Source organism: Channa argus, chromosome 17 (genome assembly GCF_033026475.1).
Source record: "Channa argus isolate prfri chromosome 17, Channa argus male v1.0, whole genome shotgun sequence".
Taxonomy (NCBI): domain Eukaryota; kingdom Metazoa; phylum Chordata; class Actinopteri; order Anabantiformes; family Channidae; genus Channa; species Channa argus.
Window position 1 is genome coordinate 3,924,721 of NC_090213.1, and position 27,056 is coordinate 3,951,776.

The 27,056-nt window shown below is 41.8% G+C and overlaps 2 protein-coding genes, 1 long non-coding RNA gene and 1 other non-coding gene across 14 annotated transcripts in view; 2 read left to right on the plus strand and 2 right to left on the minus strand.

The window, feature by feature from the left end:
- The first annotated feature begins 207 nt into the window (after window positions 1-207).
- tdrd15 (tudor domain containing 15) lies at window positions 208-7,663 on the plus strand. The gene is made up of 4 exons (XM_067482828.1): window positions 208-318; window positions 1,085-6,838; window positions 7,240-7,397; window positions 7,650-7,663. The coding sequence occupies exons 1-4, from the start codon at window positions 263-265 to the stop codon at window positions 7,661-7,663; spliced, it is 5,982 nt and encodes a 1,993-aa protein (XP_067338929.1). The 5' UTR covers window positions 208-262.
- A 1,085-nt stretch (window positions 7,664-8,748) lies between these two features.
- trnal-cag (transfer RNA leucine (anticodon CAG)) lies at window positions 8,749-8,831 on the minus strand. The gene has a single exon. It is a non-coding gene; the product is annotated as a tRNA-Leu (tRNA).
- A 1,516-nt stretch (window positions 8,832-10,347) lies between these two features.
- LOC137102738 (uncharacterized) lies at window positions 10,348-13,491 on the plus strand. Its single transcript, XR_010911264.1, has 5 exons — window positions 10,348-10,878; window positions 11,606-11,876; window positions 11,994-12,258; window positions 12,368-12,451; window positions 12,761-13,491. It is a non-coding gene; the product is annotated as an uncharacterized lncRNA (long non-coding RNA).
- Window positions 13,492-13,504: 13 nt separating this feature from the next.
- The window catches only part of afdna (afadin, adherens junction formation factor a), an 87,105-nt gene continuing 73,553 nt past the window's right edge, over window positions 13,505-27,056 (minus strand). For 5 of the 11 annotated variants that reach the window (XM_067482551.1, XM_067482541.1, XM_067482543.1 and 2 more), the window contains 4 exons: window positions 25,272-25,406; window positions 21,297-21,855; window positions 16,738-16,822; window positions 13,505-15,926 (listed from right to left, as the gene is read on the minus strand). In XM_067482551.1, the coding sequence (XP_067338652.1) occupies window positions 15,773-15,926; window positions 16,738-16,822; window positions 21,297-21,855; window positions 25,272-25,406 (933 nt within the window). In that variant the 3' untranslated portion in view covers window positions 13,505-15,772. The remainder of the gene's footprint in view (window positions 15,927-16,737; window positions 16,823-21,296; window positions 21,856-25,271; window positions 25,407-27,056) is intronic. The other 6 variants (XM_067482550.1, XM_067482547.1, XM_067482546.1 and 3 more) reach the window with 3 other exon arrangements.

The following is a 27,056-nucleotide window of genomic DNA, read 5'->3' on the forward strand; positions in this document are numbered from 1 at the left end:
AGATGAGCTAAAACTAAAACCTGTTAGGTTTACGCCAACAATAACTGTTTCTCAAACCAAAAAACTGCTTTTTCTTAGTCTTAGTAAGTCTTATGTCTTAAGAGCTGCTCATGTAGTACAAATACTACAACCAATACTATTGATGTTGACGCTGTCAGTTACGTTTTCCACGGTTACGGTTGTACAGTATGTGTATATGCTGTGTAGGTTTAGTGTATTGTTTTGGGTTTTTTTCCCGCTTCTCTCGGGTTCTGTTTGGGTCATGATGGTCACTGATGCAGCTGCCATGCAGTCAGTGCTGGGATCAGAGCACCTGAAGTAAGTAAACCAATGTTTTTTACTATACTATCGTGTGTTTCAGCTCACTTCTTTGCTTTGGATGTTGACAAGTTATTTGTAGTTATTTTTCTTAAATGATCATTCAAGTAAGCGTTAAAGTGACTTTTTTTTAGTTCACTGATCAGCCAGAGCATCGCAAATCTGAGCAGCCTGCACATATAAAGTGTCACTTCAAATCCTCACTTAAAAGCACTAAGCAGATTTTACATTTTCCTTAAAGTAAAAAAGTAAAAGTACTCCACTAAGAAAAAGGTGTATTTTATCGATTATGCTAATCATGGTCAAACATGTACAGTAAGTAATAAAATAAGGGTCAAAGATCACTGTTAGTAAAGGTGGTGCTAATGTTATTCAGTTTACACACACATTTACACAGGCGATTAGCACACAATGATACATCCTTTTTTTTTTGTATTAAAACCACAAGCTGAAGCTAATGTTGTGGCTGATCAGTGTATGAAAATGAAAAGCGTTATTTTTTTGATATCTTAGAAACCTATGGTAGCAGTTGTGAAAAGTAATAGCTAAATAATACCCTAATATCTAATCAGAATATCTGTCAGTTAACTGAATAATTGTTGCAGTTAAGCTATTTGGCGTCATTGATAGTGGAAGTAGTCACAGTATGGGGGTTCATTCACAGCAGACTCTGAAAAATGTCTTAAAATGCACAGCTCCTGATGCTTAAATTAATGATGTCATAAGTTTTTTTTAATGTTAACAATGTGTTGCTTTAAATTTGGAGGTCTCAGGATTCAAGTCCATCAGTGGCGTGTGCCCTTTGGCCGGTGGACCTCAAGTTAACGCACTTGGATTGGAACCCTGAAGCGACCCTGATACACTTCCAGGGACAGTACCTCACCATATGTGAATTGGACTATGACATCTTGCACAGAGAATTACAAAATGTAAAAAAGACAAACTCCGCAGTGGACATTGGTGAGGTTTGCCTTGTAGAAGATTTTAGTTCAGGATGCTGGTACAGAGGAAGAGTTCAGAAGAGAAAGAAAGATTTGTTTGATGTTTTCCTAATAGATCATGGTAATGTCCTGAGTGCTGACATCACCCACATATCTTCCTGTTCAAAAGACCTGTTCATCCTGCCCCCCAAAATAGTTTGTGGATTTCTTTCAAATGTGCTTGTGCTTCAGGGTTGTTCTAATTCTGTAGTGGAGGACTACTTCTCCAGCCTTATTGGAAGAAATGCCACAGGTTACATTCAGGCCTTCCTTCCTCACAAAGTCCTCTTACTGGAAGTCCCTGACATCAACCAGGATCTTGTAAGACATGGGTTTGGGAGGCTCTTGGATACAGACACGTTTCTCCTCTTGGTTGAGATGCTGACAGAGGTACCTCTCAAACAAAATGTAAACTCAGTTCCTGACTTACTCATTGAAAGGCCAAGGGGACAGGAGTTTTCTTTTAAACCACCCGGTTTGCAGAGATACAAGGACATTCTGTCCTTCTTTAGGCCAAGACTGAGTTGTGGGACACATGTTAAAGTGCGTGTAACTGCTGCTGTTAGTCCTGGGCTGTTTTACTGTCAGATGGCCAGTGTGGAAACGGATCTTAGGGAAATGTCGAACAGACTGGCTACTTTTTGTGAGCACAGAACCAAAGAATGCAGTCAGAAGGCAGAAACCGAAAACCTGGGTTTATTATGCTCAGTTAAAGGCAAAGAAGGGAAATGGTACAGAGGCTTCGTGCAGTTTCTTCCAGTCAACTCTCAAGTTAGAGTTTTGTTCATCGACTATGGGTTCTTTGAATCTGTCAAAATTGAGAACGTCCACCGGCTGCCACCTGATTTCTTTTCAGCACCCATCATGGTGTTCCCGTGTAGCCTTTCCTGCCTGAGTGGCCAGGATGAGGCAGTCAGAACTCAGCAGTTGGGTTTCTTGAAGGCAGCCTTGCTTGGGGCAGTGCTAGATGTGGAGATCAGAGGTTGTGATGAAGAACAGCATCTGTACTCCATCTCAGTAGCTGGTGTTGAAGACCAACAGGTAAAAGAACAAGAGCCCATTCAGGAACATCCAGAAATGAAGGTTAGGTCTGTTTTTGTAACTGAAGAAATTTCACCTCAAGGTGGCTATTTATACTATGAGACAATCATGAGCAAAGCTTTGGATAAAACACTGGAAGCAGAAGACCTGCAGGCAGACTCTGCCTTTGTGGGTTATGTTGAGTATGTCCAGAATCCAAACCACTTCTGGATCAGAACGCAAAAACGAAATGATGAGTTCGAAGAAATGATGGCAAAAATAGCAGACCACTTCAGTCAAGTGAAGCTGGATGAAGATGTGCTGTTGAATCCTGAGCTTGGGGCAATGTGCTGTGCACTTTATGAGGAAGACATGCATTTTTACAGGGCTGTGGTGACGGACACGCTAGATCACGGAGCTGAAGTTCTCTTTGTCGATTTCGGGAACATTGAGAAAGTGCCACACACATTGATTAAGAAAATACCAGAGGAATTTGCAAGCAAAACAGCCTTTGCCTTTTGTTGTTCTCTTGTTAATGTCTTCCCCTTGGATGAAGTGTGGACTGGTGCCGTCTCAGACTTTTTCAGGCGAGCTGTGTCAAACAAAGCCCTGCTAGTCCGGGTTGTCCACAAGAGAAAAAATAAATTTGTTGTTGATCTCTATGAGATGGGAAGTGACAGCAGTCAGAGTATCACAGAACTCCTTATCGCTTCCAAACAAGAAGAATGCTGGAACCGTTCCACAGCGTCTGTGGTGCAGAATAACGCAGATGTGTCTGAAAACGCAAGATTGCCAAGATATAATGTGACACCAGACATCAAAAGCAATGCAGAGCAGTGGGAGAAGGAAGAGAACACGTGCAGAAATGAAACTGCTAACTTCAAAGCTTTAAGCATCAACCCTGGGTGTGAGTTTGCAGTGCGCTGTTTGTACGCAAACTCTCCATCAGATTTCTGGTGCCAGCCTCTAGAGAAGATTCCAGCTTTGGAGGAACTGATGGATAAGCTCCAGCAGTATTACGCGTTTCACACAGTGCCGCTCCAGTCGGGAGATTCATGTTGTGTTGCCAAGTCACCTGTAGACGGAAAATGTTACAGGGGTTTCATTACACAAAGACAAAAAGGTTTTGCCAGAGTGATGCTAATTGATATCGGCGTCACCATTCAGGTCCGCGAGGAAAGTCTTCAGGGAATGAAGCCAGAATATTCTTATTTGGAAGGACAAGCTTTCAGGTGCAGCCTTTGCAACCTTATTGAGCCTGCTGACCTCAAGAACTGTGGGGAATGGAGTTCGCAGGCGTGTCAGTCACTTAAGGATTTTGTCTGTGACACCACTGGGGGTCTAAGGTGTAAGGTTGTCTCTCAGTTGAATGTAACAAACAAAGGGCTGTGTAATGTTGTAGACCTTTACAACAGCCAAACCCAGCAGAGCATAACACATGTGCTTTTGGAACTGGGTCTGGCAAGAGAGACAACAGCGTCAGCTAAGCAATTGTCGACAGTGTTTCCGGAGTCTTTTGTCTACTCTTCGTATGATATAAGACCTGGAAATGAAGAACGAGTCTTCGTCACTCATGTTGGCAGTCAGCATCAGGTCTACTGCCACCTTGAGAGAAACACTGAAATCATTGAAAAGCTGGAAAAGAAAATCTCAGAGGAGATTGAAAACATGATGCAGGCCAGTACTAGAGCTGTGGTAAGGAAGCTGTGTCTGGCCAAATACTTTGATGGCAAATGGTACAGGGGCTTGGCGTATCCCGTTAAGTCGCCTCTGCATCTGAGTGTGTTTTTCGTGGATTATGGAAACACAAGTATATTGGAAAAAACCCAGGTGATGTTCATTCCCAGAGACTCCACTGATTTGTTGTCCACACCCATGCAGGCCGTGAGATGTAGCCTTGCTTCAGTTTCCAAGCAAGAAATGTATGCAGATGTCAAGGACTGGCTTGATGGAGCAATCCTCAACAAGCAAGTGACAGCTGTCATACTTGGAAAGAGTGAAGATGGGTCATTTGATGTTGAGCTGTTTGATGAAGGTGTTAATGTCAATGAGAAGGTAAAGGCCCTTATTCTCAGCCTATTGCCTAAACCAAAGAACGTCGTGACTTCTGACTCAAGTCTCTCTAATTCAAAATGTACAAACGTGTCAGTCAACTGCATAAATCCACCTTATGGGTGGTCTTCATATTGTCCCACCTCACGTCCATTCACAGGTAAGGTCTGGAGGGCACCACCCCAAAACAAGCACACAAAGAATGCTTTTTATTACAAAGCCCAGAGCAAACACACACAACTACAACAGCTAAATGTGGACAAGACAAAGTGTGTCCCCAATGTCCCCGTTAAACAGCAAAAACACTGTCAAGCAAAACAACGTAGAGAGCATAGAGACACAAACCTAAAGTCAAAACCCCATTATCACACCAGCGAGACCGAACTCCCTCAGCTTTCGTGTCTGCCTGACAAGCAAGTGAATGCAGGCTTCAGGGCAAAGTGTTTCATCTCCTACATTGACTCAGTCAACAGTTTTTTCCTTCAGCTGTCAGAGGATGAACCCGCCCTCTTGAAAATGGATGAAGATCTTAACTCTGTTTTCTTAAGAGATTCCTTAAAGATTTCTTCTACTTTGAGAGTCGGTGACCTTGTTCTTGCCGAGTATGAGAAGGACGGTGCTCTGTATCGGTCTGTTGTGAAGGACTACGAGGGGAGTTCTCGCTTCATTGTTGAGTTCATCGACTATGGAAACTCAGCAGCTGTGGGGAAAGAGAAGATCTATTCTGTACCAAAGGATTATCTGTCGCAGCCAAGATTCAGCCTATCGTGCTTCCTGTTGGACACAGGCGCCTATGAAAATGATGCTTCTTTTACTGATGCTGTAATGGACAAGCCTTTAATGGTCGACTTTGTTCGTCAACATGGAACTCGTTGGGAAGTCAAGGTTGAGATTCTGGGGGGAACTGTTTCTCTTCCAGCACCACATGAAGCAGCTGTTGAAAGAAGTCTTGCAAATGAAAAGGAAGAGGAGCCTCCTGCACGTTCACCTGAAAAAGAAGAGAAGGCGACATCCTGTGATCACAACTACCCCGACACGGAAGCGTCTAAGAACGATACTACTGAATCTGAAACAATGATGCCTCGGGTGCTAAAGCCCCCGCCTGGCACTCCGTCAACCAAACTGATGGTAAAAACCTGCAGGTATCATAAAAGAACACGCACCAGTATCAAGCGTGAGTCAAAGACTAATCTGAAGAAAGCTTCAAAGTCTTCTACCAAAGTGATGAGACTTCGTGCTGATGCATTTACATTCCCCAGTATTGTTGCTAAAGACACAGAAATCGGCACTGTTCTGTCAATCCAGAGTAATAGCACCTTTTACATCAGACTCGCCAAGACCACTGACGTGTTTGCTGCTTTGGAAGGTCATATAGCTGACAACATAAACAAGTGTGAGATGGTGGCTAGAGACGACATCAAACAAGGCCTCGACTGCTTAGCCGAGGTTGATAACAAGATGCACAGGGCCACTGTCCAGCAAACAGTTCGTGGCAAATGCCTGGTCCTCCTTGTGGATCTTGGAATAACAGCCGAAATTTCAAGCAGTTCCTTGAGAAAACAGTGTAGCAGCATGAATGCAATTCCCAACCTTGCAGTGTTGTGCAAGATGAAAAGTGAGGGAGAGAAGACTCTGAAGTTATGGGAGCAAATGTTTAAGTCAGTAATAGGCAAAGAAGTCAAACTGCTGTTTGTGGATTATTCAGAAGCTGAAAACATTTGGATGGTTGAATTAGTCATTAATGAACTTTTTCTTGGTTATAAAATCGCAACCTCGCTAGAGCAGAATAAAGGGATTATCCCATTGCCACTTGAAAGACAATATGAGGCCACAGATGGAGAACCCCACAAGGAGACGAGTCCTCCTCAGCAACTTGACTTTGCTCCTATTGACATGGACAAATCCTACATTGGCTTTGCTGCTGCAGTGACGACTCCCTTTGAGTTCTGTGTTGTTCTTGAAGACTTGTTTCTCATCATGAACAAAGTCTCCATCATGTTAGATGAACTCCCTCGGCTGATGCCTCCTCTTCCTGAAGCGCACCTCGTCCCTGGTACCTGCTGTCTTTTGAAATCTGAATCCAAGAACAAGTGGTGCAGGGCTGAAATCATAAACGCAGAGGCCGCTTTGGTCCTGAACCTGGTAGACTACGGCCATTGCGAATGCCTGCCTTACAGAGACCACGCCAAGTTAAAGCGGCTTCCACAGGAGTTAATTAAACTCCCAAAGGTGACGTACCCCTGCATCCTGAGAGGAGTTAAGGCAGTTGGTGAGGACGAGCAGTGGACAGATGAGGCAGCAGTTTTCTTCCAACGGACTTTGTATCAAAGGAACCTTCAGATCTTTTTCCGAGAGTTTGTGTCAAACACACACTGGAAGGTGGACATTCTGGCAGATGGGGTCCATGTTGCTAAGGAGCTGGTGGACGCCGGCCACGCCAATTATCTAGACATCATGCTAGGACTGAGGTATGCTCTTATCAATTTGTGTGATCTTCTTAAATGTTTGGAAAGTAGCTTTGAGTCAGCTTTTTTTTTTTTTAAACAATTTTAAAATTACTTTAATTTCCATAATCTATCATTTTAAATTTTAAAATGAAGGGTACATGCATTTTATTTGGGGGAAAAAATGGAAATTTGATTTCTTTTGAATGGAAAAATAGGATAAAATATAGGTTAATATGAGATTAAGCAACAGATAAGGCAATTACCTTTAAAATATTAGGAGGGCTGATATATTCAAAGCTGACCTCACCATCAGAGGACATGTTTATCTGTAAACTATAAAATACAAAAAATCTAAATAAATAAAAATGTTCACTTAAAAAAAATAAAATAAAGCACTTTTTATAATAAATCTATAAATTTAGGTTCCAGGTGCAGACTCCCCACAAAGCTCCTCTTCAGCACTTGGACAACGAGGAAGCGTTTGGCCAGAAAGATGAAGGCTCTGATGAGAAGTCAAATCTTCTAGCTGTGGAAGCTGAGGGCAAGAGGCTGCTCAGCGCCGTGCCGACATCTACCCAATGTAAGAACACGGTATTTTTAGCACACGGAGTGGAAGTGTCCTGGAGACTACTGAAGATGTTAGGGTTCGGTCAAGGTACATATCATGTAGTGTTTCAGAAGACAAGTAAAAATGTAAGAAATTACGTTTCAGTCATACTGAAATGAACTGAAACCACACGGTGTCTGAAGGAAGACTGTAGTTAATCAGAAAGATTTATAAAAAAACATCAAGACGTATATCGTAACGTGCGTCGGTTTATTTGTGTTACAGGTCTCCTGATGTGAAAGGTCATCCAGCTGATACCTGGATGCAGCACTTCATCACTTCACCCAGCATCACATTACTGCAAGCGAGATGCTGCTTTGCTGGTTGTTGTGTCTCAGTGTTAAGATTTAACGTAACCTGAAATTGCCAGTACTTTCTTTAATTTAAGGGCTCAGAATTTAGTCTGTTATACTTTTGGTGAAGACCTTTTGTTTGACGTGGCAGCATCCTTTTATTTTCCTTAAATGCCCTAAAGTAATCTGAGTTGGTGAGCAAATATTGGCTTTAAAGTTTAAAGTAGTTGTTTTCCTCATGCAAGGTTCTTTATATCAAGTTACATTGTTAATACTCTAGTGATATGTGTTTATTTAAAATATTGCTTTGTGTTAATATTTCTGTGGTGCAAAATTTCATTTCATGTGGGAAAACGAAAACACACAGAGGTTTGTCACTTGTGATTGAATAAAATGCAGGTTTACAGAAACTGACTTGCACATTATCCAGGGCCTGAAGTGACCTGTCAGGGAAATGTCCTAAACAGTTGTGTGCTTAGTCACAGATGTATTTGTAGAACCTCTGTGTATTAATACAAAAAAAGGGAGAAGGTTTTGGATGAAAGGCAGCTTTTTAGTACATCAGGCCAACCCTAAGTTTACAGAAGGTTTACAGTGTTCAGGTTTTGTTCAATCTGCGTGAGAGTTATTGATTTTTTGGGTTGTGTAATTTGCAGCAGTGGATGAAGTAGAGACACCAGAGTCTACAAGTAAAGGTTTGCATTGAAAATGTACAAAGGGATTTTCAGAAAAGGTACTAATGCAGAATGTCAAATTTTCAATGAATTAATGTGACTGGTTAAGCTGGAATTAATTTCAGTCACTTTATATATAATCACACAGTAAACACTAAATGCCCCCTTGGCTACACTATATGTTATTTTCCATTTCCATTTCCAAAGTAACAATAGCTGTGTATTGAAGTTATTATAAAACGCTCGTCCTCCTTTAAATCCGTGAAGGCTGAATAACTGACGTCTAATATCAAGGTAAATCACGTTAATTAAAGGAATGATGTTTGTGTAAAATACACCCAAGACATAAAAAAGTGATGTCAGAAGTGGGATTCGAACCCACGCCTCCAGGGGAGACTGCGACCTGAACGCAGCGCCTTAGACCGCTCGGCCATCCTGACTTCTGTTATGGATTATCGTAGTAATGTATATGAATACACACCAAACAGTTTTCATATTACCGCGTTGTTTGTGTTGTGGCTACTAACGGTTCTAGTTTTGTTTTGTTTTGTTTTTTCAACTGATGCAACGAGCAAAGTCCGCTGACGTGGCTTATGACACGTTACGTTCTGAGCACGTCAACCCATGAGTGCGTCCGCCGTGCCCGTTGTTTTTGTTACGTCATTACAAACATCGACCGTCCAAAACGTACATTAATGCAGGTTGTTCACGGGTTTCGGCATGAACACATCACATCCGGTTCTTCGCTCCCACGTCACCAGTCATACGTCACACGTTGCATCTAGAACGTATTCCCAATGATGAACCTATTCATTATGTTAGTCTTATTTCAAAATTGGTGATTGGTGGAGTGCTGCAGAGATGGTTGTTCTTCTGGAAGGTTCTCCTCTCTCCACAGCATTTCTCTGTGGAGAGACTGTGCTCATTGGGACCAATAATGCTGCCGAAATCCTGTCTCGGGGGTCTACAGACCAGGCTTGGTTTGCGCTCTGACACGCACTGTTACCTGTGGGACCAGGTGTTAGCTTTTTCTAAATCGTGTCCAATCAACTCAATTTCCCACAGGTGGACTTCAACTTCCCTGTATTCACTGTCAAACTGCTGAGTCCTCTGACCTCTGACCTGCTCTTTTTAAACGCAAACTCACTGTGATCCTCTACACTTTGTATTTCTCTTTTACCTTTTCCCAAAATTTGTGCCAGTCCCACAATACATATTGTAAAGGTTTCCTCCCACTCCTTGTCTTCTATGGTGACATTTGCACCTAACTTCCTTTTTTCTTTCACCTCCAAGGTATTTTCTGTATTATTACTATTAAAGTTGTAGGGACTTGTAGATTTTGGAGATCATCACTTTCTTTTTCTCTTCCTCTGTGAATGACATGAACATTTCCTCGAGCTTCATTGGTCCTCATGTGTCGTAAGAAAATGCCTGAATCGCAGATATTCGTAAAACAAATCATGGTTAATTGGTAAATACCATGTATTTGTATATTGTTGTGTCTTTGTGCCAAGTTCAGGTCATCACACGTTATAATTAGTTTAGTGTTTTGTTGAAACAAAAAGGTCACTGACCGCTCGAGTTGTGTCATCCTGTCGATTCCTTCATCAACTCTGCACGGCCACCTTTTGTGTTGTCGTCTCCTCCATCTCTCCCAATGTTCCCCATATTGTCCATAAACCTTCTATATAAAATCATCTTAAGGTTCTGTTCTTTTTCTTCCTGTTTCTTTTGCGTTAAGAGCTGGTTGATTAGGTTTCCCCGATCTGTTAGTCACCCTGTTTCCTACCACATGCTGCTTTTGTCTCTGGTTGGTTTGGGTAATGATGCCCGTGGTGGTGTTGCACTGAGGTACAGCTCTGTGGAAGCTTCCTCTTCTTTAAAGCTGCACTGTCTCTTACACTAACTCCACCTAATATTTAAATAGTCAGTGGTGGTTATTTGGTCATTGTTTGTGGTTGGAGCCTTCAGAGTTCTGCTGCTGTAGCAGCTACATTGTCACCTAAACACCTCCCCCTCAGTTCACAGAGGGACAGTGACTTCATGGACCCAAAGAGGAATCAGTAAACTATCATCTTATCTCTGTTTTTTGCTGCCTGCTACAGTATCAACAGGAAGCATCGTGAGCAGAACTGACTCATTCTGGTGAACGAGGACTTTTAGGACTGGACTCCAGGGTTGGTGGTTTGATTCCCAATTCTTAATAACCACATGTCAGTGTCCTTCTCGTGAGTACATGAGATGGACGGACTTAAAAACCAACATGTACTATTTTCATGTGAACAAGTGACACAAGAGAGAAATGAACGATGAAAAGTCATTATGAGGAAGTGACACTTCACTAATTATAGGAAGTCGCATAGATACAACATTTCTCTAGAAGAAGCTCGAGCGCGGACGCAAAGAGCAGAGAGAAGAAAGTCACGATGGCTGAACACAGATGGATTCAAACCCTTTTCCTCCTCATACTAGAGTTTCAGTTTACAGGTAAGAAAACTGATCAGTAACAGACAGAAACAAACTAATGTATTAATATCAGTAATGTTACTTTTCCACCTACATTCAGGATTCATTACACATAGAAAACAGTTTGACTGTTGGGTTTGGACATGGTTACAACACTGTCTCCTACAAATAGTGAAATCAACTGCAACAGCAAATATGGATTATGGAGCTGGATTATGTTTGCTCATTGGTTCATTTATGATTCATGTTGTTAATATGTTGCTACTGAACACATCAGGAAGACTTTCACCTCCTGATGATTCTATTAAACATGTTATGATGATGTTCAGGAGGTCACAGCACAAAGGTTGTGGTTTGGTTTTTGCTGCAGAATCATTTCACAATAAGTTCATGTAGCTAAAAGCACAAACTCCCTCTGACCTTAACTAAAGTGATTCTGTCCCCAAACCAACCACTGAGAGGACTCTGTGTGTAAACCATGGACTATACTGTCAAAGCTGTGGGTTTCATACACCCACCATCCACCCCCATCACCTCCTGGTGTCTCTGCTGCCATTTGTTCAGAAACAGAAACTAATCAAGTCATATATTTACTGCCAAATGTATTTGCTGTTTCAGTTTAGCTGTAAAAAAAAACTAAAAATTCTAGAGATTTCTGTGGACTCATGGAAACCAAGCATGAGACAGACTGAGACATTATCTAGATTCCTAACATCTGTATTTTCTCTGATATCTGTTGTTTTGTCAGGAGCTTCTTTCTTCATCAGAGGAGGAGGTGACATCACTCTGACTTGTAAAGATGTGATAAATGATCAGAATAAAACTGGAGCTGGTTAATCTTGGGAAGATTAAAACAGAATCCAACTCTAAATCAGACAGACTGGGTGTTACAGAGAACTGTTCTCTGGTTATAAAGAAGGTCATAGATGAAGATGTTGGTCGTTATTACTGCAGACAGTTTGACAAACCAGAACAACAACAGGGTTCAGACTCTGAGGTTAATGTGTCTTTTGTTACCAGTGAGTATTTACATCCTAATGTTTTCACATCAAACAATGAACTGAAACAACACTTATGATCACACAGATAAAATGCATGTTTCTCTGTCCTTCTCACATTATCTCCATCTTCACCAGTGACTCAACATAAGGACACTGATAAGGTGACGTTAAACTGTTCTGTGTGGACACATGGACTCTGTAGTTACACAGTAAAGTGGCTGTATGATGGTAAAGATGTGAAAAACAACCCCTCAAATTTACTGACGTCAGTCTTCCTGCACCACCACTGTTCGTTTTCTGACTCCACTGTATCAGTCAAACTCTTTTACATGTGAAGTGACTGATGGTAACAACAACCAAGAGTTTACTTTCACCCTTTACCCTCCAACAGAGAAGCCAGGTAGGAAAACTATGAGCTGATGATCATTTATCAACTGCGGATCATGAACATGTGTTTTCTTCTTTAAAATTACTGTGGTCACATTTCTGGTGTTTGTTCATTTGTCCAGGTGACAACACAATAACAGCAACAACACCAAAATCTGAATTATCAGCTACAACAGCATCTACAAACACAGGAACAAAACCTGCAGGTAGTGACTGAAGTTGACAGATGTGTTTCTAAAGTGTCTCCCTTTGACAGCAGGATGTGGGTGGACAGAGTCTCTTATTCAGTCTCCCTCAGTAATAATAAACACTTTGTGTCTTTAGGTTGAATTTGATTGACCCTCATTAACAAATCAGCATTTGAACTTGTTCCTCACATTTGTTCAAACACAGCAACAGAAACACACAAACCTTTGTGGAACCAGAAGATCTCAGCCAAATGTCAGCTCTTCATTTATTGTTTCTTTCTCCTGATAAAGAACTTTGTTTTTACTCGTGTTTTAAATATTTTTCAGGTTTGTTGAGGCTCATTATTGTCCCTGTGGCTTTAGCAGCACTGATCATTGCTGTTGTTACAGTCAACATTTGGACCATAACCAGAGGTGAGAACAGTCACTGAACATTTACATCCAACAAACTGCGTTAAAGCTCAAGTCGACTCTTTTGTCTTTTTAGTGAACAAAACATAGATGGATTTTATCAGAGAACAAATCGAGGTTTGTGATATCTGCTCTTTATTATTAACTGTCTACAAACGTTGGAGAAACACCTCAAGGATGATCAGTGGAAACATTAGAAATGAGATTTTTTATTAATAAATTTGCATATTTCAAACAAACTTCTTTTACGTTGTCATTATGGGGAATGGCTTGTAGAATTTTGAGGAAAATAATGAATTATATATATTTTGGAATAAGGCTGTAACATAAAAAAATGACTATATCATTAATAAATACTTTCTGGATTTACATAGTAGAGAGTAAAGACAAGTTTTAACAGGGTTAAAGGAATATTTTGGATTTTCTTCTGAGCAAACAGACTTAGCTGAGCTTTAAAAACGTCAACAAAGACAAAACCAATACAAATAAATCATTGTTCCAAAGTTTATTCAACTGAAGGGTTGGTTTTTATAGATTAATCAGACGATTATTTTCGGGCAATACACAGTTTGTGATGTCCCCAAGCTTGTTTTTAAAAACGTCTTCACAGTCCCATAGCTTTGGTTTGGTATAGAAAATAAAATGCACGTTTAACAAGTAAAAGTTTTACTTTCTTTTATTAAAATTGACTAAAGCAACAAAATAACACCACCTTTTTTCTGACGGATCACATTATTGATCAGAGAAAGCTGTTACGTAATGACAGCTTGCTTGTTTATTATTTTATAGCTCTACAAATACGTACATTTAACCACGGCTGCCAAATCTAGCAGGCTACAACATTTTCAAAGTCACAATACAGTTTTAAAAAACATAATTCCATTTTTCCACACAGTTTCCAAAGGGACAGAATTCGGTTTAACCTTTAGACTTGATGTGGTTTTAAGTCACCACGTGGTCTTTTTGCAGATGAGTTCAGAGTCGCCACAGCGGATCGTTTTGTTTGCTTGTCCTTCCTGACGCAACCCTCCCAATTTCTACCGGGCTTGAACCAGCAGACAGGGAGGGGAACGGGCTGTTGGGGGTCAGTGTCTTGCCCAGCGACACTTAACATATAGCCGGTACTGGGGATCGAACCACTGACCCTGTGGTCCAAAGTCATCAGTAAACACTAATTATCAGACTTCATATAGGGAACAACACTGTACACTTGAATTGCGATGGCGAAAGACCACACTTCAGCCTGCACTGTTGAAAAATCTGTATTTATTAATGATTTACAAAAGGCTAAACATGAAACCATTTCAATGATTCAGTTCATTTTGAAACCTAAAAAGGAGAGTGTTTGTGGGGCGGAACAGAGAGGAGACAGGGCTGTAGTGTTTTTACAGGTCAGCATCTTATCGTCATGGAAATTCTGCTTTAGTGGAGGCTCCTGGAGAGAGAAAATGTAAATCCACACACAAGATGGAGTCACTCAAAAAAAAAAAAAAAAAAAAAAAAAAAAAAAAAAACTGCAGAAGAGAAATACATTTGAAATATCACCGTTAAACTGGGGCACCCGCCACGGTTCGAAGTGCGTTCCTTTTCTACATCAGCACAGCAGCAGTGGTGGTGAAGGTGATTATATATTTGTACAATTCTGTCACCTTAACTCCAGTCCTTAAAACTACACCTGGTGCAAAGAACACACCTTTCCTTCTTCTCTTCAATGCAAAAAACAAAAAACATTTACCACAGTATGAGACGTCCCAAATGTACTCCGCTTCTCAAACGTCTGCAGATACATATCTAATATCCAAAACAAGTCTATGTGCGAGTATTTTTTTTCTACAAGTTTTGAAATAAATAGGCAAATGAGCAAAGACATTAAGTAGTGTTAATTCCTTGTTTTTAAAATTGTGAAAACCAACAATCAATGCAGCTAGTGAAAGAAGTTCCTTTTTCTGGATTGAATTTAGGTCATAATTAGTCAAAATTAATTTCAGACAACTCTGCCACAACTGACTATTAACTTTAAAAGAAAGTAAAATTAAAGTTAACTCAGGTTACGGTGAGACGTTCAGAAATTAAGTGAGGAGCAGTGACAGTCCAGTTTTTGCTGAAATTCCTGTTGGATTTTTCGACACCAAAGTGCTGTTAAATCACATTAGTTGCGCATGTTTCTACAGTAGTAAATAAGGGAGACAGTTGTGGACCTGAATATTTACAGTAATGTTGTGCACTTAAAGATTTTTCTCTGGACTGTATGATCTAAAATGTCACCAAAAAGAAACCAAGAAAAATCCCATGCTTTCTCGCTACGGAATGAAATAACAGTGTTTCCACTCACTGAGTATTTAATTTCAAAAGACGATGAAATAAAAAAAAAAAAAGATTGGTCTAAAGTTCAACTTACGCATTTCTGCTGGCAAGAAAAAAAACAAAACAGCACAAGTGTGAGAAGAACACAATGCAGAAAGAGCATAAAATAAAACCATAAAATCCATTTTCATATTTCAGCAAGCTATTAAAAAAATTAATGAAAATAAATCTCTCCATCCCTCGCCCCATGAACCATTTTACAAACAAAAATATACCCCTTTGCTGTGTGATTCTCAAATTCTCACTAGATATAATTAAACTTTTTACAGTGCTTTATCATTATATATCTTTGACAGACTTTAATGAGGGCAACAGATTTTTAAACCAGAAATGTCTCTGCTATTGTAACAACGTAGCTACGGCAAAAAAAAAAAAAGGCGAATGGTCCAGTTATTTGATGATTAAAATAATAAAACAAAAAAACAACAAACAGGACGTGACGATCAGTGGAAGGGAAAACTAGCGCGAGCTCTTCTGACCCGGTTTCTTCCCCGGGGCACCTTAACGTCGCACTGGTGACGGCGGCGTTAAGGTGGCGCTGGGAGGTACAAAGGCTTGGGTCTACTACTTGGTGTTGAGCTCGTTCTCCAGCTCCATGAGTTTGCGTGAAGCCTTGACCTTGTTGGAAACCTCCTTCCCCTGAGAGAAGAGACGCTGGCGCTCCTTGAAGGTCAGACTCTCTGGAGCACCGCTGGGGATCGAGTTCTCCTGCTCCTGGCTGCAAAACACACACCACAGGTGTGACGCCACAGAACCAGGAAGTGGTCCGGTCTGTTTACTAAATCAGCTGTGACTCTGAGAACAGCAGGCCAATTATCGAGCCGAAGAGGGGTCTTTACTTAGGTTGACCCAGAGAGACACATTAGGCCTCATGCAAGAATGTGATTCTACTCTTGTCCTCGATTCCTTCTGCTGTTCTTGGGCGTCTTTGGTCCCAGCAGAGCTCCTTGACTACACAAACTTAAAATCATAAGTCAACAGTTCCTGAGCCATCACTAACATATTCAACCTCCCTGAAGGGGTCATATAAGGCCGGCTGTTCCCGTTTCAAGTCTGCTGTTAGTCATTTGTCACTTTCAATTTCCTCAAAATCATGAATTTCAACAACAGAATTTTATAAAAGGAAAACCGAGTGGCACCTTTAAATCCACTATTTGTAACATTGAAGCTGTCTCTGCCTAACGTCTAACTTAATATGAAGAGAATTATAAGCTGCATTTATCATGCTTAAACAACAAATAATAGTAATCGTAAACTTTTTCCAATGTTGTGCAGCCTTGTCTTGCTTTTTAAAATTCTTACCTGTGATACACAAATGATTACTGAGACCATCAGTCCTGAGTTATATCAGACTTAAAACCTGGGTGCTACAGCTTAAGAGCAGCAACAGATTGTGTATTAGCAAAGAGCGTTTAGTTCCTTTAGAGGAACGTCACAAATGTAAATCCATGATTTTTGATGGTGTGAGCCTGAGAAAGTGCAGAATGAAGCTCCTCGGGTAGATGCTGGTTCCTAAATGAATCACTTACCCCTTCGCCCATTTGTCTCGCGGGTCCTTGTAGAGTTCTCCTGGTCCTACAACTCCTGCTGAGTTTCCAGTGTACGAGTTAAATCCTGAGGTGCAGGAACCACAGCAGACAGACAGAACAGTAAAACACAGTCAGCATCGTTCAAACACGAATCACAATATCCAAAAGCATTTTACACAGAAGCTGCTGTGTGACGTCAGATGTGGCCCCTGGTGCTTTGACATTAATGCAATAACCATTGCACGGCCACTATAACCCGCCCCCCCCCTCAAAAAAAGGCTTGAAACTGTATCGATCATAGTCCAGGGGCCATGACCACGAGCACACAGCAGCTTCTCTTGTCACTTCATTTCCCACAGACCAGCCTAAGCAGAAAGAAGGAAAGGAACAAGTCGTGGAGAAGCATTAGGCAGAAACTGCAGAAAGGCGAGAAAAAGAGAACGAAAGCATGAAGAGGCTGGTAACAGGCCATTCAAAAGCAGCCAAATGGTCTGTGGAAGCGTCGATTGGGATCTGAGGTTGAGTTCATCATCAAACATGTCTGCCGGTCACTGCTGATGACCTGCAGCCCCACGGAGCTCGGAATCCTAATGTGCTTAATGCCTTGTTTGGCTCATCACAGTGCAGAAGTTCTGAATTTTAAATTCAGCACAATCCAAACGGGGCTCAAACAAAACCAGTGGACCTAACACAAAGAGGGTGAGCTCGACCTTTGACCCCAAAGAAGTTGTTAGATCAGCTGGCTCACGTGTCCCCGTGTCTTCCCAAACCGTAGCCACGTTCAGGTTAAAATGAGACATTTACCTGGAGCCTAAACCTGACAGACTGGACCAGATTTGTCCAGATCACAAAGAGCCTGCAGAGTTTTCTCTTCAAACAAATATTAGCGCAGCGAGGAAAAACGTGCCCCTCGATGCTGGATGAAGATGTGTTGATCAGTGAAACTGGGAATGTTTGTGGCTGGAAGAAAAACCCTTAATCTGGTGTTAAGATATATTTTTATTAATTTATTTTGTCCTTTTAACTTATCCCGTGACTTCAGAGTCGCCACAGTGGGTCATTGTCAGCATGTTGATTTGGCACAGTTTTTACTCCGGATGCCCTTCCTGACGCAACCCTCCCCAATTTCTACCGGGCTTGGACCGGCACCGCACAGCTGGGGAGGGGAATGGGCTGTTGGGGGTTCAGTGTCTGGCCCAGGGACACTTCGACATATAACCAGGGCTGGGGATCGAATCACTCACCCTGTGGTCCGTGGACGACTGCCTTTAACAACTGAGCTACGTTTTTCTTACCGACAACAAATCCCTCTGGACTAAACCAAAGGGTCTTGCACTTGTTGCAGTTATTATACATGCAATGTGTTTTTGAAGCTGAGCTGTTGCCTGTAACAGACGATTCCTTTCCATGTATCCACGTACATAATGCATATTCATATGACTTTGGCTATAAGAGATAACTTGGAGATAACAGTAAATGATAATATATTTTGCTCCTTTGACTAAATCCTTCATCATCTTTGTTTTTATAGAGAAGAAAATGTCCTATCTAAAAACAGACACCAGATTATTTGGGGATTTGACCCCGACCCCCCCGTCTGTGAAGAACTGGAAAACAGAGTAAGCAACTGATTTGTTGACAGAAAAGTGTAGAATAACACCAACTATATTTTTAGGTCTGTACCATTTTCCAGCAGTTACATCTTGTTTCACGTGCCAACGCACTTTCAGCAACACACCAGGAGCTAATCAGTCATATGTTCCAACAGAGAATAAAACCGTGCAGACTCTTCACTGGCTGAGAGCAAACACTGCATCTAAACAGTGAAGTTGAGTTCTTCTCTCTTTTTGTGCTTAATATCAAAAACACTGGTTGAATCCTACCAGATGACAGCAGGTATAAACCAGAACCAATCCCGGGCTCAGATAATAAAACACCCAGTCTGCCAACTGCAGGCTGGATGTTTGTGGTTTTGAGTTTCACATGAAATGAACGAGGGGAAAGTTGGTACAGTTCGGATGCAGACACAGTGACAGGGTGTGAATCCAGATGGATTCTTCCAGCTGGCAGCTCCAGGGGCTCTTTGTTTGGGTTTTGTAGAGCAAAAACAGACGGAGATCAGTCTAAAGTGTAGTTTGGGTCGCGATCAAGTTGGATCAGACTTCAGCCCTAAACCACAAGCACAAACGGTCAGAGAACAAAGAGAAACAACGCTTCAACTTGAAGGCCAGTTGAATTCCTCTGTGGATCTAAAAGAGATGGGAAATTATACCTCTGGCAATGGGATTGAAAATTCTTTAGATTGGCAAAAAAGCGTATCCACTGGAGAGGCTGCATGCTTTTCTTTCACTCTGGTTCTGTTATCCTGGACTCTGAGCTCACACTTTGTTTTCTTTAGTACAAATACAGCTATTGTCAGGACACCCATCTGTGGGGATAACGGAATTTGTTCTTCCTTTGTAACCGTCTCCAGTTAGTGCATCTTCTAAAGCATTGTTTTTTTCTGCACTTTTATTCTGATAAAAAAATTAATAAAGACTCAGATTTAAGCTGTTGGAGCTGCCAGCTGATCAATCACACTCATTGAATACATTTGAAGATCCGTATTGTCAGGGAAGCCAGAGACTCAGGTGTTGGTAGGTCACCTGAACCTGCCGCAATGCCCTGTGGGAGTTGTAGTAAGGTTTAGTAAAGCCGCAGCGTTAGACAGCATCACAGCTACAGCAGAGACACGGACTTACAGCCGGATCAGCTCACAGAGCCAAAACTGGCAAACGAGGAGTAAAACGAAGCCTTTTGGGAATTAACACACAGACCAACAAAGACAAGCAAAGTGGGGAAGGAAGCAAATTAAATAAAGACAGACAGCAAGATGCAGCATGGTGGAAGCGACGCACGGGCAGAAAAAAGCAATAGACATCAAGCCGGTTACTGTGGTGAGCTGCTGGCAGCCAGAGTGCAATGTTCTGTGTTCATAATGTGTGTGAGTGGATAATGGAACATGCAGATTTTATTACTGAGGAGGAGGAGGTGGTGGGGGAGGAGGAGGAGGTGGTGGGGGTGGGGGTGGGGGTGGGTGGGTGTGCTAGAGGTAGTGGGACATTAGTGTGATGATGTTCTCCTACTGAATTTGAATGGAATGCAACACGTTTCCCACGAGGTCCCGCTATGTGTTTTAATGTTTAACAGGCTGGAGCAGGAGGTGGAGGAGGTTCAAGTTGAAGGTGCAGCCAGCGGTTTCCTCAGGTGGGGTTTACGTTCAGACGGTGTTGCATACGAAGCCCTGTTTGTCTGTGGATGTTCAAACTATGTCATTTTAATGCGTCGCTGTGACCTGAAGAGAGTCCGACACAACCCGTGGCCGTGTATCACTGAAGTATCAAGCATGTCCTGGACGTGCCTGCGTACTCTGGTTCCCTCCCACAGTCCAAAAACATGCATGTTAGCTTAATATGTGAACCTAAAGTTGCCCATGGGTCTGTCTGTCAGTGTATGTCTGTCTGAGGCCCTGCGAATGAACCTCGCCTCTCGCCCAACACCAGCTGGGATGGGCTCCAGCCTCCTCCAGGCCCCATTGCTGTGGAGCAATGTCTGATGGGTCAAGCTGCAGTCAGCTGGCAGCTTTCTAGAACTTTCTGCCCTCCAAAAAAAAGCCTTTAAAGGACTACAATTTAGCATCCGTTTGTGTCTTCAGAGGTTAATCTGAGCATACTCTGAGGTTTTAGAGATGATTAAATCAGTTACGGGCAGCTACGCTCTGAACGGAGGTGCAGCAGTTGTTGTGGGACTGTCGATTTGAAGCTTTGAAAGCAGTTTGGACAAACACAGACAAAGAGGAACCCCATCAGCTGCTGGCTACATTAATGGGTGTTCATGTTCATGAAATGGAAGCTGTGCCTTGTTAATCAAGTGATTGATGAGTGTGTGAAGCCAAATGATGTGTCTCCTTCCCTTTAAAGCCAACACCGCTAAGCAGAGCCACAGGGCAGGATGGGGGCAGGCAGGCAGACTGGCAGCTGGGCCCTGCCCCCACTTAATCCCAAGCAGCAACCAAACCAGACACAAAGGAGGCGGCGAGCGACAACACCAACAGTACTATGATTGGCTCTGATGGGTCTCAATCTGCAGCAAAAAGTGGTGGCGTGATTATCGATTGCTTTTTCTGGTTCGCTAGTGCTGATCGAAGAGTGTGGAGGGGTGATTGGAGGAAGATGATGGGAAAAAAATTACGGAGGACAAGAGGAGGTGTTCAAACAAATCAACATGAAAAAATACAAAACAATCCGATTCACTTCAGACGGAGGGAAATTTCCACACATAAAATATAAAGGGATGAATGAAGGGACTTGATTGAGGACAAAAAAATGTGGACAAACACGTAAAAGAGGGAAAAGTAACGGCAGAACACCTCTACTGAAAAACAAGGAGATACACAAAATAACACTAATCCACGGAGGAGTGGACAGTAAATGAAGAGATGAGTGCGTGAGAGGGAGTTTATGGGAGCTGTCGAGGGCGCTGTTGCGAGCCTGACTCCTCTCTCCTCTCTCTGGGTCTACCTTTAAAGCCTCCGGGGGGGATGGAGCTGGGTTTGGCAGGAAGGGGGGGGCCTGTACTGTTGGAGTTGTTGACTGGTGGCTGGAACGAGCCAGATAGGAAGATGCCGTCAGAAAGAGGACGGGGCTTGCGTGCAGTGGGTGGCGGCTGGCGCCCGTTGTGGTCAGGCGAGGCGGAGGCCGGGAGGTCGCCGTACGACTTCCGGGTCGCCGACAGCTTCACCTGACCCGACTGGACGCCGCAGCCGCCACCACTTCCTGCTTTGGTGGCTTCCTTGCCTTCCTCCTCGTCTTCCTCGTCGCCCGTGTAGGAGACAAACTTGGCGGTGTAGAGCGTGTCGGGTGAGGCGACCTGGGTTTTGAGGTAGGAGGTGTTTCTCTGTGGTGGGGGTGGGGGGGTGTTAGTAGGGTTGTGTGGGGTGGGGGGTTGGTAATCCCTGGGCAGCGGGGGCCGATACAGACCGGCCAGCTCATCAGGCGTCAGCAGCTTTCTCTCGGCCTCATCGTGCTGCCGGCGCCGCTCGGCCTCCAGGCGAGCGTAGTACTCTTCCTCCTGTCTCCTCTAAGGGGGGGACAACCTGTTAGTATGCTCCACTCTCATTGGCTCACACCTCAGCAATGGACACCAACCGACCAATAAGCTACAGACTACAGCTACAAACGGACACTATGCCGCTTCCACCACAGGTCAAACCACCTCTGTCAGACCACCTGTCTACCTGTCTGAAGATCCTCCCTTTGGCCTGACTGGACCTGCGTTATCTGGGCTGCCCGCACGAAGACAGACACAGGGGAACCATCTCATACCTGAAGTATACTAGTCCTAGATCAGTGGCCTCATGTATAAAGTTGTCTGACTTATCTTAGGCAATGACTTGTAAACCAGTGAAGAAACAATAAATACTGAAGGTTCTGAATGTAATTTCACAGGTTGGATTAGTTGTTTGAATTGAGCGGAGTGTGAGAGAGATTAACCAAAAAGCAGGTGTTTGAAATGTTTTGCGCTGCGGTTTGGAAGATTACTTCAATTATCTTATAATTGAAACTGTTTTAAACTGTGTGATTGAATAATGTCTGTGGAATCAACTCTTGCCACAGGAGAATAAATCACTTCTGTTTTGCTCTGGTTTGTAAAAGGACACTATTGTAAAAAACATAAGCACAAATGATTTAACCTCCTCTAAAACAACTGCGCACATACTCATTAGTGGAAAGAAGGTAATACTCAAATAGTTTGGGCTCTTTTTCCCGTTTTAGTCTCCAAATCATTTTTCGTTCCACTAAAGACATTTCCATTAATCTTTGGAAATTTCTCACATACGTATCAATTCAACAAAGGTCCAAATGATCCTGTAGGTTGGAAACTACTCAACTAAATCAGCTTAAGTGATAGTTTTACACTAGCTGCACTAAGCAGCTACAACAAAATGCTGAAGCATTGATGATTGAAGAGAAACATTTTAATAGAAATTCTGATAATGCGTGCGCTTTAACTTGAGGGAGAACTGGCTTAGTTTTTACAGTTGCTACTGATCAAGTATTTCTAGGTCGAATTGAAACTTCCACTTTAAGTATGTAAATACGTCCTCCATCACTGTATAATCAGGCACAATTTTATAAATGAGGTCCCTGAACGTGGACACTGAACTCTCCATCCACCCACTCGAGCCTGATCAAGAAACAACAAAGCAAATAAGTCAAGACGTTTGTTGTTCTATCCCTGACTAATGTACTGACTGTCCACTGCCTGGAAGAGGAACCTGTTTTGCTTCATAGACCACCCTGTCTACAACCACCTCCCCTTCACTGAGCGCTGGGTGCATGCGTGTGTGCACAAACTGTGTGTCCATGTGTGTATCCTCAGTTTAGTCTATATGGTTTGTGGCTATGGTTTTGACTCCAGCCCACCCTGTCTCCAGTAGTTCAGGGGCACGATTCTGTGATGTTACACATAACCCTACATCTATCCGGAGGAGTGTGTTTAGATTTCTGGGTTCGAAGTTCAACCAGCTGCTCCAGGTCGCTTGTGATCAGTGTCGAAGCTTCTGATGTGTGATTATCTTGGCGTTTCTCAGTCTGTTTGAAGGTCTGTTGTGGGTTGAATGTGGTCACGACCCTTTGTGTCCTTACCCTGTTTACCTTCTATGGACACAGCCCATCAAATCTCTAGTGCTGAGGGTGAATCCAGGCTGCTTTTGATGTCTGAGTCAGGAGTCTGAAGAAACCCCGAGGGATTAGTGGGTGTGCGGGCTTGAATGAGTGGGTGGTTGGGTTTCTGAATGTGTAAAGTCTGGATGGCTGAGGGTGGGTATGAGACGGGTGGCTGGCTACACATTTCTGTGTGTGTGTGTGTGTTTCTGTGCATGAAGTGAATATAAAGCATATGGTTTTTGGAAAACGTGGAAGGGTGGGCGGCATTCCCTGAACATACTTTATGAAGCAATGCTGGATGGAGATGGTAACAACAACCAATAAATAAATAAATAAACAAACAAATAAGACAAAAACCTCATAAAATCATAACTGCTTCCCCCAGAACTGAAATGACTTCCTGACATACACTAACAACAACGACATGATGGTCCCATGCTTAAGGTGGGTGGGAGCACATAACATGACACAGCAACACATCACATAGGGTGGGGGGGGGAGGGGGGTGCATAGGATGAGAACATGCAAATACACAATAAACAACAAAACTGTCACAACATCCTATAAAAATATGTTACTTAAACAGTTTTTAAAGAAAAATACATCCTCAACAAACATGAAGTATTTGTAACACTGTTTGCTGACATCCTCTGAATTTAAACTGTCTTTTCTACTTTTTAACAGCCGTTGTTTAAATGGTTCAACTACACAAAAGCCTCTGGATTTTATAGAATTATAGTGATTGAACTTTAAATCCTAAACTATATTTACGCGGTTGGCTTCAAGTTCCATCACTGATTTTTAACCAACCAGCAGTCTGATGAGGTTTGCAGTTCACGGGACAAACGTACCAAATTAAACGCACTGGTGCATTCAACACAATGATGCACACGGTATGTTTGATTTAACATTCAGGACAGTGACGGGCGGATGGGAAATCAATCAGACCACTGGTCATTTTAAATTAAAGTGTTTCTACTTTTATAACGCGTTGCATTCATGGCTCGGCCGAGTGCGTTGTGTTAGTGCACGTTAACACCAGTTGAGCTTTTAAAGTATAAAAACCAACAAACACTTGGTGCATGATTAGCTGATAAAGTTTTTGTTTCAAATAATAATCATTAGTTACAATTAATTCTATACAAAACAACCCGTAATAATGAAACAAAAACAGGAACTAAAATCCTTTGAACAATAAACATCTTTTACTGTGGGAATCTAAACTTTTATTTTGTAAAGAAACGCACAGTTTTGTGTTGCTCATCTGCCATAAAGTCATTTCAACCTTTTTTAAATTAAATCTATTAATCAATACTGTTCACAAAGTGAATAGGGATGTGAATACTGTCCAAGGCCAATGTAGAGCCTATAGTTTAACTTTTTATTTCAAAATAATTCATATGAAGTAGTTTATGTAATTTCTCTGATATAATGTAGGTGAGACTTTGCTTCATTTTATTTGAACTAAGTAAACTCCTGTCCTAAACTCACTGTCCTGCTCATACTTGAAACAGCAGCAAAAGCAAAAATTAGGTTAAGGTTCAGTTTGACAGGGTCTTCATCAGGGTGACAAAAATGAAATCATAATTCAGTATGTATTTGAGAAAAGTAACTAATACGTTTATATTTTCTACCATAATGAATGAACATTTCCTTCCTGCTTCGCTCAGTTTGAGGCTATTTTAAGACAATAACTGTGTTTTTTTGCATCTTCAGTGGAAAAACGAGCAACGGATGGAGTAGAGTAAAATATCTTAACAAAAAATCACCAAATCACACATATTCATCACATTTCATCAAAACCACCTGAAACAAAGGCAAACTGACCTTTTCATCGGCCTCTCGTCGGGCTCTCTCCTCCTCCCTCCACCTCCTCTCCTCCTCCTGCTTCGCCCGCTCTTCCGCCTCCCGCTTACGAATCTCCTCCAGCTGCTGCTTACGCCGTCGCTCCTCATCCTGCAACTGATCTCCAACACACACAAGACAACATGCCAAGAGGCACGCAAAGACAGGCACACAACAAAACAGTTAGTGCCACATTACGCACATATCACTGAGCACTTATCCACATCAACGGCTCCGTTTAACTGCTCGGACGCTAATGTTCACTAACAGGTGTGTAAAGTCAGATAGTTTGTTTTGTCTCACAGTACTGCTCCAGAGGGGAGGAGCAGAGTGCACTGCAAACACACAGCACAGGCAGGCACACGCACACGCACACACACACACACACACGGCTGAACATGCAACAGCAACATGCAACAAACTACAGCAACCAAGGCTAAAACAAGGACAAGTCCTTCTTTTAGCTACTTGAGGAGTACTTGATTTTGTTTTACCAGAAGTATAGCAAACATTAGAAGTCCCACTGACGAAGTAGAAGAAGGATAAAACAAGCGTACCTGAAGTAACTGCAAGGTTAATGGTCTGCAGCAAGCTTACTCTGATCCCAGCGCAAACCCACTGAAACATTGTGACATACACAAAACAAACAGACCCTCCCTCTGGTCTGAATGGCAGTTAAAGGGTCAGTTGAACCAAATTACAAAAACATATTTTTCCCCTCACTCCTAGTGTTGCAAATTCTTTCTTTAGGACAAATATAAAGATTTTTATTTTGTTTTTAAAAATGTATTTAACGGAATTTGACATAACTTCATTAGTTACATTTATTTTAATTTTAAATGTACTTATATTATTGGATCTCGTTATTTTTATTCACCGCTTCTTTTGTTAATAATTTTTTTCAAATTCAATACATTTTTATTTGAATATTTTGTGTTGTTTGGTTTTTGTTATCGAGTTTAATGTTTTTATACTAGAGTTAGGGTTAGTTGGGGGTTTTAAGGGGCTTTAAATAGTTTATATTTTCATATTAAATTAAATTATTATTTCATTTTATTATTCATTATTCAAATATTATTAATTAACTGTGATTTTTATTCAGGGTATCTTAAAAAAAGAACAAATACGTTTTTTAAGCTTTTTAGACTTAATTTAGTTTTTTTTTTTTTATTACGATGTAATAGTTTCTCCTCTTATGTCCTCTTTTTTTCTTCCGGTCACTATTATCATCAATAATAGATTCATTTAGTAAAGTGTGTCTTGTCAGATGATCCGTCCTTTCTCAATTGGGCATTTTATGATAAGTGTATAGTGCAATTCCATATGTCAAGACACATGATACAAAAGGCAATGGGTTTTATTTAAATATCATTTTTCTCGTCACCTCTACTGTTTGATGTGGTGAAGGTGAAAATCTTCTAAAACCCAAACTAATAATTACACTAGTGGCAAGTGAGAAAAGCTTTTTTGTAATTCTGTGTAAGAGACCCTTTAAAAAAAAGAACATAAAGAATTGATGGTTGGATGATTGGATGGAAAGACAGACACCACAACATCATGACCCTGCACAGGCAGCGCTGGGGGCTCACAGGACTGTCATGCATGGATCTCACCCTGGATCCCCCCAATGATACATTCAGCCATGCAGGCTCCACCTCAATATGCACTCAAAACTTCACTGCTGACAAGAATTGCAGTAACATCAGTGATGAAATACTATAAGAAGGGACAGGTTTGGTTTTTGTGGGTTTTCTGATTTGGAAAACG

What these genes read in the sequence shown, in the direction of transcription:
- tdrd15 (XM_067482828.1), top strand. Translation starts at nt 263, where the DNA reads ATGATGGTCACTGATGCAGCTGCCATGCAGTCAGTGCTGGGATCAGAG. An exon ending in CTGGGATCAGAGCACCTGAA is followed by an intron (nt 319 to 1,084) that starts GTAAGTAAACCA and finishes TTAAATTTGGAG; the next exon opens with GTCTCAGGATTCAAGTCCAT. An exon ending in GACATCATGCTAGGACTGAG is followed by an intron (nt 6,839 to 7,239) that starts GTATGCTCTTAT and finishes CTATAAATTTAG; the next exon opens with GTTCCAGGTGCAGACTCCCC.